Genomic DNA, 23,570 nt, shown 5'->3' on the forward strand with positions numbered 1-23,570 from the left:
CAACTTCATTCAACTTCAATTTCATCATCTAGGCAAAGTAAAAAAATTGACTCAGCTATAAGAACATTTTTTTGCCATTTTTCTGTAAAAAAATATTTATTTCGAAACTAATGAATAAAAATCATGACCAGAACCGTTGTACTTACTGCAACGAATGAAGTTAATTGTTCGGTCATCTTTGCAACAAAAAATGCTAAAATGAAATGTCAAAAGAGCTTTACTATGGACTATATTTCATCAACGACGAAGAAAATCTTTCGACATTTTCCCTCAGAAACGGTTGTATCTCTCTATATTATAAAAATCCAAATCGACTTCTGGTGACAAAAATTTGGTTCTCGAAATTAAGGATCTTGAGGGTAAGAATAAGGGTTATGAGGGTCAGAATAAGGGTCACGAGAGACAGATTAAGCGTTACAAGCGTCAGAATAAAAATCGTGGGTCAATATAATCATGTAATTAAAAAGAAATTGCATTGCGATGGACTCGTTATACTTGAGAATTTCCATGAATTCAATTATTTAGATAAATTTCAAATGTGTAATGACAAGGGATAAGAAAAACACCAATAATTACTTCATACTGTAATTTTAATATTAAAAATTATTCTTAACAAATCATCTGACAACAATATTTTTTGTTTCACACGTACCATAAACTTTCATTTGATTCCTAATAATCACCATAAAATTGGTCATAGGTATTCGTTTCAGAATAGTATAAAGATTACTTTCCTTAATTTCGAATACTGGTCAAGTTGATATACGTTTATAAAATAAAACGTATTCAACATGTAATTCCAAAACTTTAAGTATCGAAAGAAAAATTATCCAATTGACATGAAGTATTTGCTGATAAATAACTGAACTCCTGCATGAACTGATAATCTAATACTTTCATTGTATTGAACCGACGATGTTTTGTTTATGGTGACAGTAGCAACAAAATTCGAAGGGATCTAAAATTGTAGAAAAAATTATGTACACAGTTGGCGCAGAGATTCGTGACGATTACCAGAAAACAATCGAGTATTTTCTTACTGATTCGAGAACGTGCAGTAGTCTCTTGTCATCTCTAAAATCCAATTTTCGTTTTCAACTTTGGAGCACCATATACAAAATTACAAGCCTATTGCGTTCATTTCCTTCAAGCATGCGTTTTATTCTCGGTAATGCACATCTCTGAATGTTTATCATCGTAAACAGTCGAAGGACAAATATATCCCGCTGCTTCTAAATGCTGTATTCAATAATAAAATCATGAAAGCTGTTCAATTCTGGGATCATTCTTGATAAATTACCTCTTCGACGAACAATTTGAGGAAAAATAACAAACGATTTCTTTGTAGAATTCAATCGCTTACTAAAAAGTTAATTCAACATTGTGTTAGTCAAACTGATTAAAAAATTATTGAATCATTGGTCATAATTGTGTTAGAAAAAAACCTCCAGGCACTGCATCCAATGGATAAATAACAATGATTGTTACATTTTAAACTAAAAATTGCACTTTACTTTTGAATCAGCAAATTAACATTCAATTTCTCTACCTATTATTTATATAATTAAAAAATGCTTATCGATTTTGTCCAAATTCACTCAACAGCAAGTCAATAAAAAATATATTCTCATTGTAAACGATGACAATGACGCAATTGAAGAACTGACGAATGATAAATCTAAAATTCAACTAATACCATGAGCGAAGAGTCTTTATTATCCTAGATTGTAAATCTAAATTAATTGGTTGTAAGAGCCCCGGCGATTGCATTGAATCAACGCAGAATGCCTGAATATTCTTATCATTCCCCTCGGGTCATTGTGGTGAATGAGAAATCAGTGATTGAATTTCCTTATTGAACTATTTGTTTGCAGGTGCATATGTTTCTATAATGCCTTCCATGGCGTCCTTAGAACCGAATATGAGTGCCATCACGCCGATGAAAACAATTACGACGTTCTTCATGATCATCCAGTTGTATTTACCGAAACCAATGTCCCAGTATGTGATTATTTCGATGGCTACGGGAATTAAGATTCCAAGGATTGAGAAACAGAAGGCACCGATGAGACTGATGAGGGGAGCTATTGTGGGGACAGCTACAGCTAATAATACTGTAAACAGAAAATATGATTTTTATTAAATGGAGACTGCTAGGGAAAATGACAATTTGGAGAATTCGTGAAATTTTCTGGTATTGACGATATCCGAGTGACTTAATGATTTAATGCTTTAAGGCCCGAGTGGATTATTTTTCAAACGTGATCTTGATTGTTTTTTTTTTCATTTTGATAATCTGAAATGTTCTCCAATTGCTATTCAGTGTTATATAGCCCTGGAGTCTCCATAAATTATAATTGTACCATCAAAAAAACGTTGAAAAAAGGCTGAACATTTTCAAAGAGCGTTTTTGAATAATATTGGGAAATAAACCCAATAGTTAGGAAATTGCAAATTAATAATTTGATGTATTTAATGGTTGTTAAGTCATCTTTTGTCACAGTAGTCAATGGCTGTCAGATCGTTAATTACCATGATAAATTATCCATTCACTATTTCCTCTCTATCGGACTTATTTCCTAATCTTTATTGAAAACGCTCTTTGAAAATGTTCAGTTTTTTCTACTTTTTTTGGTTGAACAATCATAATTTTTAGGGATTCCTGCGTGATGTAAAATCCAATGGAAATTGCAATATATTTTACTTTATGAAGATGGAAAAACAATCGAGATAACGTTCGAAAGATAATCCAGCCGGGCCTTAATGACCAAGTAGTATCTTATGTCATAAGGCGATAAAAGTATTATTTGGAGAATGTGAGTTTATAATTCGAGCCGAAGGCGAGGATTATAATCACATTCGCCAGATAATGCTTTTATCGCCGTGTGACATACGATATTTTATGTCGTGGGGCCCGAAAACCGCGATCTAACCGAGCGAAGCTTCAATCATCAGGTTTTTTCCTTTTCTAAAATAAATATACTTTTCTTTTTCTTGAAGTAAATACTTTTCTGAGGTAAATATTGTCAAGTACTCACAATACTCCTTCACAATTTTGAGAATTAATTTTCAATAAAATGTATGAAACTTACCACAGCCAGTTACAAGTCCAGTCCTAAGAATGTAATTAGCTAAGAGCGGTTTCTTCGTGAAACGGTCCTTGAGGCCACTCCAGGCAATGTCCAAGCATACATAGAACTGAAGTGCAAACGTGCAGAATACTGCGAGTGCCACTGCGATCTTAACAATCTGAGCAGGACTATAAAAAAAACATCAGTTATTCTAGTATCACTCGATAAAGACAAACATCAATCATTTCCGCATAAGAAAAACTATTGATATTTCCAAACAGTATAATACGCGATGTAAAATACCTCAACACAATAGGTAGATAATAGAGTCGATTAGAAATTCGACGATTTCACTGTCATTATTACTTATTCTAAGAGAACTTTTTCTAAAAATCGGAGGAGAGTTGCAGTTCTCAGTCATTTTCGCAGAAATCCAATATCAATTGCATTTCAATAAAAGGGAATTTTCTCTTATTTCCAGGGGAGACTACTATGACTTTTAAAAGTTGCGGGTTATTGGAATTAAATTTCTCATACATTGAAGATCGATTATATATGTCTACAAGATCTATGCGCGCGCTCTCGCGCGCGCTGATCTATTCATTTGTTGAAATGAAGAAATGGAATTCATTAAATTTCATTTTCTCATGAATACCTTATAAATATTGATAATGAATCAAAGAGAATTCGACTAATGATTGAAGTGAATAGCCCCAAGTAGAGTAAAAGAATATATAAAGAATTTTTCATTTTCAATTAATTATCTTCAATTTTTTAAAATAATTGGTCTCCGTAAAAGGACAGAATTTATTAATTTCACTGATGGTATATATACATGTGAAATATATATATATGACGTGAAAAAAAAAAATTACCACTGAAGAATTTGAAAATGCCGCGTGTTTTTTTTGTGAATAACTTCGTGTCACATATTGACCAATCAGAATTAAGGATTACCGGTCAGGCAGTTTCGAGATATTTCGATATAAAACAACTTCACGTTTCTTTCATCTTTAGTAAATAGGAAAAAAAACGAATAATTAGTACAAAAAAAATTCATTTTTTAATGTTCAGTTGTTCCGCAGACGCTTAAAATGTTGGAAATAGTCCAGAGCCTCCAATTTTTGAAACAATGTATGCAATAACAATGACGAATGAGTTTTTTGAAATTCAACTCCTACACAGCTAATTTCGTTTGATGTTAATACAAAATTGCTCCATTCATGTAAAATAGCCCGAAACATGTTTCTGAAAGAATAGAGAATATATTTTAAATATTTTAAAGATAATCTTTCTACCCAGTTTACATGAATGGCGCAAATTTTTATATTAAACAAATCGAAATTAGCTGCGTAGGATCCAAATTTAAGAAAAACCAACTCATAATTGTTATTGTACACATTCTTTACAAAACTTTAAAAAAAACCGTTGTAGCTGAAAAATTGGAGGCCGTGGACTATTTAGTACATTCTAAGCGGGGAAAACGAACAACAGATAATTAATTTTTTTGCACCAATTATTCATTTTCAGACATATATAATCGTTCTCCAATTCATGATAGATGTCACTCCAATTATGCCTTCTAGAACCCCTTTTCTCCCCAAATGACCTCCCATAATGTGAATCCAAATTGATCTACACTTACATTTTCGTGACATCTAAATCCTGAGTGATGATTCCATTGGTAGAATTTGGAAACTTGAGGTATCCCAAGAATCCCAGAAGAATATAAATAAGTGTAACACCGGACATTCCTTTACTAAGTACTCCACACACACCCACGAAGTTTTGAGGTGTTTTCATCTGATTCTCCAGTGGCATAACGACACCAATCGCCTCCATAGCAAAGACAGTAAGACTGAAGAACTTGGGGAACTCCATGATGGGCCTCGTGAGGGGCAATGAGCTCACTGGAGGTAGATCAATAACGAGGTAGTAGAAGGTGATGCCCAGACCGGTTGCCATGAAGATGTTGGCGATCATGGACACGGGGGCCATATACTTCAGATCTGGGATCCAAGATAAGAGGATCAGTGGCAGTAAAAGGCACGCAATTGTCAGTCTCTCGTCAATTTTATTAATTGAAGATCCAGTCGCCATTGTTGATATGGTTGAGTTGGCAGCCTGCACTACCGTTGCATTACCAGCGACGATAGCTGGGTACATGTAGTGATTTATTATCTCACGGAAATTCGCAGCTACAATAACTGCATATACACTGCAGGTACCGAAGTACGTTGAGAACAAACTTATTTGGATTATGTATCTGGAAGAAAGAGAAGTTATTAGTCTTCCACGAACTCGACGAAACAGAGCGAAATGGCTTGAGGACATCTAAGTTTTGACGATTCTCTTGTTTGAATTCAACAGTTGCAATTTGAACCTAGGTTACTGAGAATTTTACAAGAATTTTATTAATTCAGTAGCGAACTTACAAGATTAAAATCTGAAATAAATTCTAAACAAAAGTTACTATGAGTAGAAACATTCTGATTGAATTTGTGTTCAATCGGCAGTCCAGTATTATTGTGAATAATTAATCTAGAAGTGCAAAAATAAGACAGAGTTTTACGAGAAAATTAATTCAGTAACGAAGTGGTAAGGGGAGATCAGTCAATTTTGACCATTGACCAGTTTTCAACGAATATCTCAGAATCTAAGGGAGATATCAAAATTTTTGTTATAACCTTTTTTGTAGAGCCCATTGAGAGCTATAACAAATGTAATTACGAAAATTTCGCTATCTCCCTTAGATTTGGAAATATTCCTCAAAAACTCAATTGGGAGATGAGTAGACTTAAACCGTTTTACCACTTCGCTACTGAATTGTATATGAAGGTTTAAATTTGTGTCTCTATTTTGAACGGTTAGGAAATTGTTCTTTCAAAATCATTAATGGATAATCAATTTTCTGCCGTGCAAGCCATTTTTTAGGAGTCGCAACCATTTTCAAGGAATCAATTTCATGCAGAAAAGGTTTTCAAAATGAATTATTCAAAAAGGTACATTCATTATGGTTACCGAGATAGGATAATACAAGGGTAAAAACTTCTTCAAATATTATTATTCTGCAAGGAGAAAACCCTGGTTTAAGAGCAAAAAATTATCCAGGGAAATTATTTCATGGGTGAATGGAGCCAGCGCTGATCACTATAGTTTAGCAAAATCACTGGAACGAATTTGTATAATCGCATTTTCGCTATGCGAATGCAGTTATGAAGAAGAAAACATCGATCACGTCCTGTGGCAATGTCCGCTTTACGATAATTCCAGACAAATGTGGGCATCTATATAAAAAGGGCCCACTTTGTCGGTTTGGAGTTACGTGTATTCCGATAATCTTAGTGAGATTCAACACATTTTGAGCCAAAAATTAACACGATAGTATGAAAAATGACGTCGGTATAGAAGATCAAAAAATCAGTTTAACATTGGTTTAAATGGAAGGTGTGAACACAAAAATAGGTGTGAATATCTCGCTAAATAAATGCGACAAAGTGGCATCCCTTTTCACGTAGATGTACACAAATAATGATTCAAAAACTTATGAATCAAAAAATTTTTCCACCATATTATGCACGAGAATTCCTAATTAGACTAGATAAAAACTGTCTTGTTATATAGTTAACGAGTTTCTTCTCAAATGTTTCATCGAAATTTGAAGTGTATTGTTAATAGTTCTAAACTACCACAAAATCTGTAAATAGTTCACATGGTCTCATGTTTGTAACGAAAAATACGTTATGTAAATTCAATTGTAATTGTTCAGAAATGGTCAAATAAAAAAAATATATTCAAAGTGGTAATTTTTGCCAAATGTAATTAGAATCGCTTCTAGGTGAATTCGTCCTAGACGACTCATCCCAAACAAATTCATCCCAAAACAAATCAACTCCACGACAATTTCATCCCAAACATCAAATTCCAATGGAATTTTTCACGGTCACAACAATAATTCAGGGAGAGAAAAATATTAACGTTATTTTCACAGAAAAAGGCACTAAACACAACATCAAAATCAATCAGATACTTCGCGATTCCCTCCTAATATTGTTTACACAACCGATCAACGGATTAACAAGAAACATTGCAAAAAAACGGTCATTCTTATCCATCTCAACTAACAGTGGCCAGATAGGCCACAAGTAATAGACCACAGCATCAGTTTACAGAATCAGCACAAAACTTGAAAATTAACCCGAGAAGTCAGGCGCTTCAGCCAAGCGTATTCTCCATCCAAACAGTAATAATGTAAAATAAAAAATGGGATGAAACTGTTATGGGATGAATTATCCTGGGATGAATTAACCGGATACCATTAGAATCATGCTGATTACCCATTTTGTTAATTTTCTCACGCAATTGAATTGACAAATTTAATGATTGAAAATCCCCAAAGCTGTAGGATGGTCCATACAAAGTTGGAAAATGTACTGGGATATCTTTAATTTCACTTTCACTTCAATTTTTGAAGGTAATCTTTGGAAGAAATTTTGGCGAAAAATTTTCAGACTTTTTTGTTGAGTTTTTCTCAACAAAAAAGTCGACTGATGTTTTCTCTGAAATCATCTGTTAATGATGCGTAATTTTTATTAATCTCACAATTATCTAGGAATCGTTAATTTTAACAACAAATGATTTATATGGCAAAAATATTCCATGGATGGAATATCTGTATTGTCTTCGATTTCGTTGATTTTACGAGTGGCAAACGCATACGGAGGTAATAAAATTACAAAATGACGTTTAAAACTTGGTCGTTTCATAATTTTTCCTTTCTGTTGACGTGAATTAATAAACAATAACAATGGAGAATTCCCATAAAAATAATTATTATTGATTTTTTTATATTAAGCAAATGTTTTGAGTTTGCAAATCAATTTGAAATTTGGATGAAAAATATTATTGGGCATTATTACTCGATATTTATAAAAAATTCAAGGAAAATAAATGTTACCTCGCAGGTTTCGAGAAACCCCTCAGGCACGATGGTCCATGCGTCAGAGATGCTTCCGCTATATCAGCAAAGCTCATTTCAGTCTTCCTCGTTTTGTGGTACAAAACGTGTGCGCATTTCACCTATTTAAACAATCGAAAATATTCATGCCATTCAAATTGAATTACATTGTTGGAGAATTATCATTGATAGTGACGTATATTACTCACTAAAATGTATGCACAGTGCGTGCAAACCCATGCAACGAATAAAGTGGCAAGTACACCGACGAGTAATCCAGCACTCCTGAATGCACATGGCATCGCTAATATTCCAGTACCGAGCGATGCTTTGAGCAGATGGGTCAGGGTATCGCAGTCCCTGTAATCAACATCAATTGAATTATTAATTATTAGAAGGGTGGTAGAGAAAATTATCTGCCCAATCGTTGCATGAATAATTCGCGCAAATTTGAAAAGCGAAGCGGGAAAACGGGATGAGCCAATTCACTTGAAAGTTAGTTTTTGAAATTAAAATCTTGTTTTTCCATTAAATGTAGAAAAATAGATTATTTTTTGACTCCTATGAAAAAATGATCAATCGGTTGTTAAAGTAGTATAAACATAACTTGAATTTTGAAGATTAAAATCTGAAATTCATTCTAATCGAAAATCTACATGAACAGAAACAGTCTGGATGCGTTTGTGTTTAATCAGTAGTCCAGTATTATTGATAATAATTAATTTAGAAGTGCAAAAATAACACAGTTCTATGAAAGGTTTAACTTTTCGAGATGAGGGAGAAGATTAAAATCTAGAAAAAAATCTCGACAAATCAAAAAAAATAAATAAAAAATCTATGCTCAATACGAAAATTATCGTCAGTGTTAAATTTTTCTAATAAATAATTTATGTCTCTGCGTGGTCGAATTGGCGTGTTATGTCGAAACATCCTAGTCGAACGATAGACTACTGCTTAGAAAAATAATTGAAGAATGAATTTTGAATTAATCATTTATTTCTTCTTAAGAGACATTCCTTAAAGTAGTATAAACATAATTTGAATTTTGAAGATTAAAATCTGAAATTCATTCTAATCGAAAATCTACATGAACAGAAACAGACTGGATGCGTTTGTGTTTAATCAGTAGTCTAGTATTATTGATAATAATTAATTTAGAAGTGCAAAAATAACACAGTCCTATGAAAGGTTCAACTTTTCGAGATTAGAGAGGAGATTAAAATCTAGAAAAAATTTCAACAAATCATAAAAAAATTAATAAAAATTCTGTGCCTAATATAAAAATTATCCTCAATGTAAAACTTTTGTAATAAATAAGTTACGTCTCTGCGTGCCCGAAATGGCATGTTATGTTATGTTATGTCAAAACATCCTAGTCGAACGATAGAGTATTATATAAAAAAATAATTGAAGAAAGCATTTGATGGATCATTTTGTTACACTCATCAGAGTTAGAATTCGTGAGAAAAATTATCACTTGTAATACCACAAGAGCTTCAAAATTATCGGGTATTTTCCGATTGGTTCGTTGCAAACAACCGAAGGAGTCAAGTCTTTCAGGTTAAAAAAGTCACGAGTGCGAAGCACGAGTGATTTTTTCTGAAAAACTTGATGACTTCGTTTGTATGCAGGGAACCTTGAGGGAAATGCCCGATTAATTTTGAAGCTCGTGTGGCATTCGGGGGATTATTTTTCCAATCCAAATGTCGGGCAATATAATTGGACCATGAGACGAAACTCACAATTGAGTAACGAAAATTGTATAATTAACATAACGACACAATTGAATTCAATCTGTCAGTTTGATGAGGGGTTAATTCGACTGCATGATGTTTTGTTTTTTATATAGCAACTACCAGAGAAAATTATTAGAAAATTATCAGTTCAAAACCCTGTAGCTTGTACCACGTGATGTCGAATGGGCCAATTATATTGCCCGATATTTGTGTTGGAAAAATAATCAACGATAAATAATTTTTTTCGGGCGCTTTGAATTAATTCTTCCTTCTTACACTCAACGATGCAACTGAAATTTATTCATACTACTGTATGCAAGTTCCATTATTTATTCATATTATACTGAGGAAATCCCTGTAAACAAAATGAAGTTCTTGAATCCATTTTCCATTATTCGCACGTTATAAGGAAAAATTACTCAAACAATTTTTTTTTTTCTTAAAGAATTCTCGATTTTTTAAATGAACTTACGTTGTTGGATTAGGATGCCTGCGTTCAGTAAACGGGTTGAATTCCTTCCCCGTGAGCCCAACCTCGGCATCTCTCGGCGTGACTTGTACTTTGTATCTATAAAAATAAAAATGAAGAAATGCGTTAATTGGAGATTAAACGTTAATGATTCATTAGAAATATGGGTCTCCGGATGATTGACATAGTTTATTAATTGCCACTAGCGACATGGATCAATCGATATGACTGATCGTGATGGATATTGGATTCTGTCAATTGAATACCGGGGATTACTGCGTCGTTGGAGAGGATCGGTTGCGCTTGCAGCCTAATATCCTAGGACAGTGTCTCACGTTTTCATTGAAGACAATTATTGTCATTTCATTACGAGCGGGCGACCACGAGGGAACACTTATGGTAAAAACGATGTTTCACAGACGTGAAGAAAGTAAAAGTGAAAAAAAATGAAAGCAAAAATGAAAAACTGAAAAAGAAGCACCGTAAAACCGGAAGGGAGAAATAAAAAATCACAAAATACAATGAAATGGATGGAGATGCAGTGAATTGAATTGAAAATTACTGAGTTATTTAAATGAGACAATAAAAAATTAGTGATTTCTCCGGAATCATTATGTGATTATGAAACGTGATTGTAGAGAATTCTTACATAATTTGAAATTTTTATGAATTCAAGAATTTTTGCTTACACCAGAGAGAAAAACGACAAAGTTCTCAAACAAGTCTTACTTGTGCCAAGAAAATAGTTTTTTGAAAATTATCAAAAAAGGATTTTTTGCGCCAGACATGGAGAGAGTGCGCCGGAATGAAAAATTTTTGTCGCAAAAAGAGAGTTTAGTCATTCAAAAAAAATTTCATTCTCTGTGAACGGAGAGAAATTTTTTAGAAAAATTTTAGTGCTAGCACGGGAAAAGAGGCGCAAAGTGACGGCCAGGACAAAATTCCAATGCCAGCACTAGAAATTTTATTGGAGAAAACGTGAATTTTTCCCCGTATTTCTGTGAAAATTTCACAGAAATCCCCAGAAATTTTACCAGAAATACCAAGAAATTTTACCTTAACATCACTAGAATTTTTTACAGCCAGTGGATTGTAATTTTTTCGAGTACTCGTACTAGAATTTTTCTAGAAAATTTCTCTCCGTGTACACGCAAGAAATGTCATTTCTAGCACTACTCCTTCGTTATTCGATACTCCCATACGTATTTTGGCTGTCTAATAATCACAGACAAGAAATGAACACTTAAATGAAACAATAATAATGATATGATAGCAATCTTGTAAGTTAGGGATAAAATATTTGTTGACGAATTTTCCTCTATATAAGATATTTTCATCCTGAGAAGGCACCGTCTGGTGTGAATGATCCGCCTCTTGAGCCAAATATTTCGTTGCTGTCGAAAGCAGAACAATTATTCATGTTTGAGACTTTCAAATTCTAACCAAAAAAATTCTTTTTTTACAATTTTCAACTAGCGATTTTGTTGGCCCAAACAAGACTTTTTTGGTAGCGTGTTTGTTTTTCTCTCAGTGTATTCAAGAGAAATGTTTCATTTTTACAGGGTGACCCTTGAAATATGACTGGACTGAATAGCGTATTGTCCCACAGGAGCAGTTTAGATTATATGGTTTAATGCATTGTTGTTGCTTTTTCGATCAAATCTTGGTGTCAGTTTTGAACTTGGAATATTATACAATTACCGATGGCCTCTTGAGGGGACCTGTAGTTTAATTTCCCAAGTTTCTTTCGTACAATGACAATCATGTACCAATAGTTTTCGAGTTATTCAACAGTGTAAGTGATGGCGACCATTTGAAATGAATGTTGTCTAAGTTTGCCAAATTTTCTTCGTGTAATAACGAAAGGAACCCCTCTTCATCTTCAACCGCTTTTTTCCAGTAAAATATAATAATAATTTTTAATATTATTTGCCGTAAGGAGGACGGTGGCGATATACAGTAGTGTATACATATACCTGTAATAATAATAATTGATGTTTTCTAATAAAATATAATAATTACAAAACTGATAAATCTATTATTTGAAATAATAATAGTATATTTCCTCATTAGGCAAAAAAAAATTTTTCTGGCGAATATGAGTTTGCAGCCCGAGGAAACGGCGAGGTACCCAATGATTTTTCTCTAGAAACTGATAATTTTAAGGTGCAATCCTCATAATGATGAACTAAACCGTGAAATTTTTAGAAACAACCGAACGGACGGAAAAGAAAATACTCGAAAAACTGCCGCGCCCGCAGCGTAAATTGTGTTCAACTAATTCTGCTGAACTCGACTGAAGAATTTACATTGACAACCCAAGAACAACTGACCGTTGTTTTTAGATTCACGATACATTACCAAAAATGTTTTCCCAACTAAAATTTTGTGATAATCGAAAAAGTGATAGCCCTGGGCAAATACCTGTACAGATAGCTACTGATGGGCTGGAATGCTTTCGAAATCACTTGATCAATTGTGTGACCAACACATTGAAATCACGTTATTGTAGTCTGTTGAATAAAAAATGAATTTTTCATCTCTATAGAAGCTCCGTGAATTTGAAACATGTAAAAAGACTTTTCAGCTACCCCTGGGTTGTGTCTCATGACTACGATGTGGCAACAAAGCAGATATAAAAAAGCTTAAGGGGCGACTACTATGAATTTTCAAAGTCGCGGGCAATTGGAGTGACATTTTTCATACATTGAAGATCGATTATATACGGGGATCAGAACCATCAATCAGAATCATCAATTTCAAAATAAGTTAAAATTTAGCTTCTGTTAACTGATAATATTACCCAACAATTTTCAAATGTCGGGGATGGTAGGGTAAAACGGACCACTGACAGAAAATCGGTAATTTTTGTTTTTTTTCTTTCCTTCAAATCAGGAATACTGAATGTGTTGAATTGAAAGTGAGTTTTAGGATCATAACCGTCACAGGGGTTTAATAGACAAGAAGTGTCGTTGAACCGCAATTTGATCAGATTAGCTAATCACCTCAAACCACAAATGATTTTGAATTTTCGTTGTTTCTTCCATTCGGAAGCAAAAACTATCAAAAAAAAAAAAAAAAAAAAATCAATTTTCTATCAGTGGTCCGTTTTGCCCTACCCTCCCCTACCATTCAATTATTCATCAATCGAATATTCAAATTCCGAAATAATCTATCAACCAGTAATCGCATCAGAAGTTTAACCATTACATGTCTAATTCAAAAATCCTTTTATGAAATTTAGAATCATTTACTCAATAGTTAATAGAAAATTTGAATTATGAATTATTTTAATATTTTCAAATTTCAAGTAAGATAATAAAATCATAGTAATAGAAAGGTGCAAATTTTTATAATATTACAAAATATTACAAATGTAATGATTGTCGAGTGATCACTAATTATATATGTCTAAAAACAAATTGTTTATTGTTTGTCTGCCCTGCAGACGTTTCAAATCTTTAAAATAGGCCGCGGCCTCCAATTTATGGGCTACAAAGGTTGTTTTTTTTTTCAAAATTTTTGGAAAAATGTGTATAAGAACAACTAGACGCTAGTTTTTTAAAAATTCGTTTTGTTTTCGTTTTTTAATACAGAAAATTGTACCGTTCATGTAAAATAGCAAGAAAAATATTAACAACGTTCCATTGTTTCCGAATTTGCGGAAAATATTTAGTATTATTATGATTATTTATTTATCCAAATATAGCCGATTAGGTTTTTTACATAAATAGTTAGTATTTTATGACAAGAAAATGATCTCTTTTCGAATTCTCTCGGAATATTTTGAAAGACATGGTTGACTGAAGATATCAATCATAATATTTGCACGGTATGAAATATCACATTCTGTACTGTTTCCTCGAATTCACAATCAAGGAATTTCACGACGACCGCGTCTACACCCTCCGATGCTATTTTCTTCCAAATATATTTTAATTCGACTATCTTCCTCGCAACACCACTTACAACTTCCAATCCCATGAAGTTCATTTCAGCAAATGCGTAAAAATTACTGATGAATTGTGAACAATATCCTATAGTTGATAATTTTCCTCCTCGATGTAGATAGGTACTATGCGAAAATTGATCATTTCTTCCCACAGTTATTCAGAGGGTAGGATAAAGTTACATGTTCATTCACCATTTTAAAACTGTGGGTCTAGGGAAATTTTTAATCAACGGAATTGATGACTTAATCTCATTTGAATGGAACGTGTTTGTGATCAAATGTCTGACTAAAGTAATGCCGGAACTAAACATGAATGTATAATTTACATCAATAATTTCACTAATAATGCTCAGAGAAGAAAAAATTTCAGTTTTTCAGGATATGTCCATATTAGAAAATAAATGATTTTGAATAAGAAATGATTTTTATAATGATTTTTATAATAGATTCAACCATTTTCAAATATTAAATTAGTCAATTAAATTGCGCGCACAAAATTTAAAAAAAAACGTGAACATTCAAATTATATTTTGCACAGAATTATTACTTTTTTAAACATTCATTGTTTATATATAAATCATTGAAATTGTTTAAACTTTCGGAAACCATTGCTTTTTTAGGAATGAAATCGATGTCTGGTAAAATCCTGAATATGAATGACTTTGTAGCGATTCTGAATAGATCATTTTTATGGTGGAAAATTGATTGTTTATAAATTATTTAGGGGAGGGTAGGGTAAAGTGGACACTTTAAACTTTTTTTAAATTATTCATAACTCAGAAACAAATGTATCAATATTGCTCAGTTTAGGCTCATCACAAAGGGAAAGAATTGTTCTTTGAAAAACAAAATGATTGAATTTCATCAACATTTCAATCTGTCACTAATATTTTTAAAAAAGTCAAAAGGGTCCATTTTACCCCAACCTCCCCTATAGAAAACGTTGGTAATTTTAAACAATTACGAGCGTTTTGAATTAGTTCATGAATTATTTCATAAGTTTTTAATTATTTCATCAATCTTACTCCAAACGTAAACTTTCTCATTTTTTCAGATTTTTACAATTTTTTCTGACAGTTCCATATGGAGATTAAAATTCAGACCGGCAAAGTTTAAATAATAAAATCCTCGTAAAATGTCGGGAAACTTAGGATCCAATGGGGCTCAAATGATTGACTATAAAAGTAGAAAAGCATTTCACTGTAGAAAAAATATCCAAAGTACTTGGATATCCTTAATATTATTGTATCGAGTTCAAGAAAAAAATAGCAATTAGATTGGTCAGTTCACCAATTTTCAAACACTTTTTCTGGGTTTCCGCAGCTCTATTAAAATACAACCACTGAGGTTTAGGGAGAAAATTCCTGACATTGAGGATTATGCCACGGGAAATTGGTGACAAAATCACTCCATTTAAATTTTCGAATGCCGCAGATCCTTAATAACTAAAACTTATTCCTCTGTGTATTCAACTGAATTAACTGCACTTCAACACGACATGATTTTTAAATAGCAAAAAATTCAATTACTCGTCTTCCTCTATCAGGTCGCACTGTCTTGATTCCTCCATCATGATTGTTACTCTTCAAAATCAGTTCAACAACTAACTGCAGACGCCATTACGCTTCCTTAAATACTGAAAACTCGTTAGTGGTATCTTGTTTTTTTTATCTCCAATTTTCAAGCGTTCTCCCAATCAGGGGACACCTCCGTCATTGAAGCGACCCAAAATCCCTTCCTCCCTCATTCAGTAATAAAAATCCCATCCTCAAGTTTTCCCATTCATTAAACGACAATATCATTTTTCCAATACCACAGAATTCGGCCCGGAAATTTCTTCACGTGATTATGGTCATTACTGTAATCCCTCGGCACTGTGATAATCGCTCGTGATTATCTGATGTCTTCCAGATAATGCTCAATAGGGAAAACATGTGCTTAAAATCAAGCATATCTGATTTGCGAATAAAAGGATAACATTATTGCATTGCGTTTATTCAAACATTGACTTTAATATACGGAATTCCTTTTTCTAAAAATAAATGTTTTCCGTTTTCGGAGGTAAAAATCAGAGATCGACAGATGCATGATAATTCATTACATTCCTTTATTAGACGGGAAAGTAATGTCTTGTGAACCAATGGCGGAAAGTCCCATTTTGTACTCTAATGTACAGTTGAGCACTAAAGTTCGTGAACAGCCTGAACTTGCATTCTATGTATTCTGTTTACGAACATTAGTCCTCGACTGTACTAATTCCAATAACGCAGAAGGATGTTTTTTTTTCTAAACACTACAGTAAATTTTCACTTTTCATACAGTAAAATTTGTAGAGATTTTTTAGATAGTTTTTCTCCAACTTTTCTCTCCGTGTAGAACATTGCGAAATTCTCACCATCTGTAAGTGACCAACTGGAGTTGGTTTTCGAAAAACAGGGAACTGTGTTAGCCAATTGATTTTTTTACAAAATCATTATTAACGATTAGAAGAAATTATTTAAAAACTGAAGAAGTTTTATCATTATGTCTGCCTTCATAACGAGACATTAATATTCAATTAAAAGCCCATTTAATTAAATTATATTTGTATTTAATTAAAAACTCCATAAAACTTAGCTAAATTTGTCAGATAATTTCTCTTATTCATTAATAATTTTCATGTGAAAAATTCAGTTCAAAGGCTCCTTTTCTGCATTTTCAAAAACCACTGAGAAGGCTCCTTGACTGATGAAGAGAAAGAAAAATTTTTATGATTTCTGTAAGCGATACTGGATACCTCGCCTTCGGCTCGGCTGGTAATTGCACTGGCGGCTGAGGATCCTTTATTTTCCCTCCCTAGGTTTGAAATATACTATTCTACTCTGCTTCTTAGGAATGTAATGACATTAACATTCATTACTCACATTATCACTAGTAATAATAAAACCATTAATAGCCGCTCAATCAATTTACAAAACAATCCAATATACATTTGTCCCATTCAAAATGACTCTTATCATACTAATCATGAGCCTTAGCACATCTAAGGCAGTTGATATAAATAGGCATTTGGGACTGTCTAAGCTATGACTACAATGAAATCTCATAAGTTCTTATCAAACTGAAAGCAATAATCCAAAAATATTTCAAATGTCTGTGGGGGAGCACAACCCATATAACAGATACAAAGTGCCGCCTCGACTTCTGCTCGAAGCAGAATTTTTTGTATGGATCGTGTTATATTAGTCCTAAACTCGCCGAAAGCAGATAATTCCCTACAACCATAACAACTTATCCACTCTAGAAACAATAATATTACTCGAATAATTTGAAAACTTGAGAACTGGGTTAAGCCGAGCCAAGATAAAGAGGAAAACACTTATTGCGTATATTTTGGACAAGCTGTGGAAAATGCACATATAAATACTCAACGAAACGTTGGACTAGAGATAAAAATGACGGTGACGCACAAATTTTCTAACTACAGATGACGGACACAAATAATTTGTAAGCAAATTGTTGTCAAACCTACACAAACCTAAAAAACTTCTGAATAAAATGAAAATGTGTCTGAAATTCAGACGAACAGGTGCGCAAACATCTTAATTCACGTTTCAAATGTCCCGGACAAAATTTCCCGGACAAAATCTCTCTCAAAAAAATTTCTCCCGACAAAATCTCCCCGTCCTACTAAATTCTTTGTCCTGATGATTTGTTGTGAATAATTGGTTTTGCAAGAGATTTATGTTCATGACTTTGCTACTGCGATTATGCGATTTGACGGTGTGGCATAGGAGAAATGTATTAATAATTCCCAAGTATTTATTGTTACGTGTTCCCTATCATTTCTATTACCTTTGTTCCTTTGTAATTTCACTGAGGCTAAACACTCGATAATTTCATGTGTTCTATTCTGCGATTCAGTAATAAAAACTTCTTTAATTGAGCATTATCGTTATATTTATTTTGGCCGGATCCGGTTTCCTAATCGCAAATTCCTTTTTCATGGGGCTTTTGTCCGAGGAAAAACTGTCCTAAAATCCGTTTGAAATTCAGAAAAATTTTCATTTTATTCAGACGTTTTTTAGTGTCTGAAAAATGTCTACAAAAGGTGTGTGAAATTCAATCATTGGTTTTTGCTGTGCACATGAGGTATTTCATGCCAAATGAGTTAACGGCTGACCCTCACCCTTTTGGAAATTGTTCTCAATTATTCCTACGATTGGGGGGCTAAAAAAACTCAATTTTTGTCAGATTTTTTCGGCAGCCCATTTCGGAGATATTTTTTATTTGTGTTTTCGTTTTTTTTTCAATAAATCGGGTTCTATTCAGCCGATTTTAATTTATAACGGCTCAAAATTTTCCGTTTTGTACCATCTATAAGAAGATTTTGGTTTTTTTCCAATTCCTAGGTGCTCATAATATCAAATTTTCAACAAAAAATTTGAAAACTTAAATTTTGAAAATTATGTAATCTTAATTTTTTAAATCTTTTTTTCAGGAACTCTTATAATCAATACAATTATTTTGAGCTGTCATACAAGTTGGGTTTCGTCCTATTCTATTTTATTTTTAATTTTGTTTTCGAAAGTCCGCGAATTTGGTCAAAGCATCCCAAAACTACTTCGATTATCTATCAAAAAAATGTATAACATATACCCCAGTGGAAATTCTGTTCAGGTCTCGATCAGAAACTGATCAAGTCCGATGCGAAATTCTGATCAGGCATGTTATGCCTCCACCTTATGTTTTTCCACTAGGGTAAGTATACATTTAAATTCACTTCATACGGTTTATATTCAAAGTCAATCAACGCCATTTTGGGGTATTTTGACGTATGCAGAAGGTTCCATACACAAAAAAATATATATTTATGTTTTCTAAAAAAAATATATTTGCAGAATCATCTGCGTATAATTTTTTGGCTCAGCTTCTCTGACCGCTTCACGGTTAACAATGACTCATCTTAGTAAGAATGTTTAGCGAAATCATGAAGATGCAAGGAAAAACATTAAATCGTGAGAAACCTGGGATTACCGGTATTTCGTTTGAGATCTACACGAGCGTAGCACTCCAATAAGAAAACATCGTTAAAGCGCTTTTATATATCCATAAACCCAAAAATGTCGCATTTATTGAATCATGCATGTAGAGAAAACCATTTATATCTAAACTACTTTTGACAAAGAAAGACTTCTTTCTCTCAGTGTGAGCATGAAATTATACCCATCCCTTATTCGAGTATAAAATATACTTGACTCAAGTATAGTTTATACTCGAATCAAGAATAATATACTTGAATCAAGAATATTTCAAGTACAATTCAAGTATATTTTTTGATGTTTCTTCTCTATATTTCCTGCGACGAAGAGGATGATGCCTCAGGTAATGCTATAATTTTCCAAAAATTCTCATGATTTCCACCGTATGTTCTGATTCCTTTTGAATATTCAAATAGTGAACGATGGAAAACGGAATATTCCTCTGTGTTCCACAGGGAAAATGACGGGATTTTCCTGATGAAGCCGTTCACTCGTATAATTCTCAGACGAAAATCCTGCGAACTCAGACCTCTCACCGTTTCCTTTTTTCCGTGTACCGTTTCAATTCACAACTTTATCAACCACAAAACGACCTTTTCGCATCTTCCCTTGAAATCACCCACTGTAGATATTCGGCCGATTAAATAAACTTAAGTAGTGAAATACTCACTTAGCTGAGAGGACTCCGTCCTTGAAATTCGAGCCATCCGTTGGCAGAAACTCGTCGAGCTCGGTCGGCACTTTGTTATTGTGATCCTGCAAATAGAATAACCATTTCACAACCATTCATCAGCTCATTCCGTCATAAATTTCGTATGATAACAAACATTCTTCCATTTACCAACAGGGGAGAGTACACAGAAGAATATTTCCATCAAAGATTAGTCTGTGAGCCCCTCAATATGGCTTCAACAAAACGAGGAGAAATACGAGAAAGATGATATTCATTATTTATTTTGATATTCGTATGTTCTTTTTGCGTGTTTTCTTGTTAATTATTTTCTGTTAACAATTGTCAATAGAATAAAATTAATGTTTGCTAATGAAAGAAAACGGAAAATTTGGCTAAGGCATTCATTACTAATAGAGAAAATTAAAACTTTCTTTCATTCGCAAGTTTAACAACTAATTCGTCTAAATTCTTTACTTCTTCAAGTAATCTTGTGCAAGTAATCTATTTGGAAGAATCACATCTTATTTTGAAGCTTAAAAAATACCTCGAGAATGAAAACAATCTTGGAATTCTAGAACTCTGTCGTTCCTGACTTTTTGATGATTAAAGACGATTCATTTTTCCCCAAACTCCAATTATAATAGAAAAGAAAAAACGTGATATAAACGTAGAACTCACCATTATCTCTAGATTTGTACTGTATCAATGTTTCAACGACCTAGAAACAAAAAGAAAAAAATTGTAATAAAAAATTAATGAAAACAGATAAACAGGAAATCACAACTGTTATCGCAAAAATATCACTGACATTTGTTATTGTTAACTAAAGAACAAATCCTTCCAATGAATGATAATTGAGAAATATCGATTGAACAGTCGGCTCTTCTGTTCTCATCAGTTTTGTGAGACCTTTCGCTTGGTAAGAACAACATGATCTGCAACGAGTCTTATTCTCAGTGATACAACCATCGTCGATCCCTCTCACTGGAAGCCAATCAGCACGTGTTTTGACGCTGATAATTTACGCTTTCACAATAACTACATTGTCATTCCCCGGAACTGTAATCTATAATGCCTCGTCATTCAGTTTGAAATCAAACATTGACGAAAAAAATTGTGCAGAAAAACAAACTGCTTGCAAATTCACGATTTTTTATCTCATGATCGGTTCGCTCGTCATCGTAACGTCACAGCCGATTCCGTGTGGATTTACGAGCTCATGAAATCGAATTGAGTTTGTTTGGTGGGTCAATCGACGTGGGGTAGTTTCGTCAATGATTACTCGACTTTTTTAGACTCGATTTAGAAAACCCGAAGACTCGATTTAGATTGGCGTAGTGACTAAGTTCGTTGGTTCATATGCTCAAAGTCCCGAGTTCGTACTTCGGGCGGGTAGAATCGTGCGATTTAACCATTTAAAGTCTTGATAAAATTTTGCAGTACACTGATGGAAAGGATTAGTTATTGTTAACGAGTGGATTTCGTTGGAGACGAGGGTCTATTCTGTCTCACCAAATATTTTATTCGTTAATAGTTAACGAATGCACATTCGAGCACGGGCGAAAAAATTTAATGNTTTCTATTGAACTGTTTTATGAGTTTTTGGCCGATTCTATTGAAATGTTCAATAGAAAATATCCACTAGAAAAAGTCAATAGAATTCAATTTTTCTATATAACTTATTCTATTGACATATTTTCTATAGAATTTCCTCGGCTTGAATTTTCTATTTTTTCGTTTGATTTTCTTGATGAGAAGAAAATAAAAATAGAATGAAAAAAACTTAGAAAATTTGAGTCGAGCAATTTCTCTAGAAAATGTATGAAAAGAATAAGTTATATAGAAAAATCGAATTCTGTTGACTTTTTCTATTGAACATGTCAATAGAATCAGCTAACAACTAATAGAAAGATTAATAGAAATTCAATAGAATTTTCTAACGAATTCGATAGGTTTTTCTATTACATTTTTCCGTGCGTGAAGAGCCTTGTTTGATTCGATTGTCAATTTTCAAGTGAATCATTCGTTAACTATTAACGAACGGTAGAATTCAATATGACCAAATGAATATTCGTTAATAGTCAACGAATCTCGTTTGAAATAAATGAATCAGTCTATCAGTGTATACTCAAAACCAAGTCAGAGCAGTGTAAAATAATGATAAAACAAGTCGAGAGTAACCAAAAATAATCGACAAAATCACAATGTGTGATTTGACGATGTGTGAAAAAAAGATTTTTGAATGAATTGCTCTATACCAGGATGTATTGAATTGATAGACACAAAATTTTATACACAAGTGTGACTTAAGGATAAACGGGACGCCAGTGTCTATATGAACTTTTAGAATAGGTTTCTCCTACAATTATTAATTTTTATCTATGAAATTACTTTATTGCCTCGATCACTGCATTGTTCAGCCAATGAAATAGTTTCATAAATAAATGATAATAATTGTAGGAGAAAACAATTCTAAATGTTCATATAGACACAGGGGGGTTCCGTTTTCCTTTAATAATATTGATTAGTAGCTAGAATCTCAGATGTTCATTCCGAGTTTTACGCATATTATCGAACGCCGCATTATCTCTGAAATGAAAAAATTAGAACGACGTGAATATCTCGACAACTTTGTGTGAACAGGTATTCGTAGTTTGATTGATCTTGATAGGAGGCACAAGACGATTATTTTGAAAAAAAAGATTAAATTCAATCACGTAGTTCTCGAGATATTGAGGCAAAAAGATTTTTGAGAAATTGCTGTATTTCAGAGCCTAAGTAACCGATTGAGTCGAAATTACGCTCAGAAGTGCTCCAAAGTAATAACAGTTATGTGACAAAATTTCAGATTTGTAGCTTCAATTTTAGTCCTTTTTCTGTGAAGATTTATAAAAATTTTCCGAAAAATTCTCACACATATCCGCAGATACATACATTTTCTAAAAACATCAGGAAACAATTTTTACGGATGCCATCTAACAGTTTCCAGCAAGACCGATAAATATCCGGAAATTTACCGGTAAATTGTTAGCTGATGGGTTCACGTTTCATGACATTACGTCCAGGCAAAATTAGAAGATCGTCAAAACCAACGATTACAAAACGTCCATTCGGAAGCAAAAAGAAGTTACAGAACTATATAGTGTCCTCTCCTTATCAAAAGATTTTGACCGAAGGATTTCCTCTGCAAACTATTGAGTCCTGTTTTACAAACATTTCTGTGGCATGATCAGGCGATATAAGTTGGTAAAGGCTGATGAAATCCCAGGAAAAAATTGTACGGGGCGAAAGAAATGACTAATGACCGGTTGGGAAGTCTGATGTGCCAGATGATTAGTTCTCGGGAATAGCAGGTTTAGAATTGGGCTTGATCGGTCTAACAGACCGACAGTATCTCAAACATCAGTGGCGTGGGTCTAAAAATACTTGTAAAAAACCTTCCAGCCAAGACGGTCACCACAAAGCAAACCCGAGTCGAATAATTGGACCTGACAAATTCTACTTAGGTCTCTCCGTTCAGAACTGGATAGGTCTTGGGAAGCCTCTTCCCAAGTGCTTCCGAGACCTTTCTACCTCTGGTTATGTCCCACTTCAGCACTTGTTAGGTGTAAGCAGGACTTGCATTCAGACTTTCCAAATCCTTGCCGGTCCCCGTAATTCTATGGGCCTATATTAAATCTGCGTTCATATC

General features: G+C 33.4%; 1 protein-coding gene across 5 annotated transcripts in view; it reads right to left on the bottom strand.

Annotated features, from left to right (window-relative positions):
• Positions 1 to 572: 572 nt before the first annotated feature.
• The window catches only part of LOC107044844 (proton-coupled amino acid transporter-like protein pathetic), a 49,572-nt gene continuing 26,574 nt past the window's right edge, over positions 573 to 23,570 (bottom strand). For 3 of the 5 annotated variants that reach the window (XM_015266888.1, XM_015266891.1, XM_015266889.1), the window contains exons 2-9: positions 20,558 to 20,597; positions 19,877 to 19,962; positions 10,237 to 10,332; positions 8,238 to 8,388; positions 8,029 to 8,150; positions 4,717 to 5,337; positions 3,093 to 3,259; positions 573 to 2,114 (exon numbers count right to left, since the gene is read on the bottom strand). In XM_015266888.1, the coding sequence (XP_015122374.1) occupies positions 1,861 to 2,114; positions 3,093 to 3,259; positions 4,717 to 5,337; positions 8,029 to 8,150; positions 8,238 to 8,388; positions 10,237 to 10,332; positions 19,877 to 19,962; positions 20,558 to 20,560 (1,500 nt within the window). In that variant the 5' untranslated portion in view covers positions 20,561 to 20,597 and the 3' untranslated portion in view covers positions 573 to 1,860. Of the gene's footprint in view, positions 2,115 to 3,092; positions 3,260 to 4,716; positions 5,338 to 8,028; positions 8,151 to 8,237; positions 8,389 to 10,236; positions 10,333 to 19,735; positions 19,790 to 19,876; positions 19,963 to 20,557; positions 20,598 to 20,687; positions 20,811 to 23,570 lie in introns of those variants that run through there. The other 2 variants (XM_015266890.1, XM_015266893.1) reach the window with 2 other exon arrangements.

This window comes from Diachasma alloeum, unplaced genomic scaffold (genome assembly GCF_001412515.2).
Source record: "Diachasma alloeum isolate Michigan unplaced genomic scaffold, Dall2.0 Dall_scaffold_00828, whole genome shotgun sequence".
Taxonomy (NCBI): Eukaryota; Metazoa; Arthropoda; class Insecta; order Hymenoptera; family Braconidae; genus Diachasma; species Diachasma alloeum.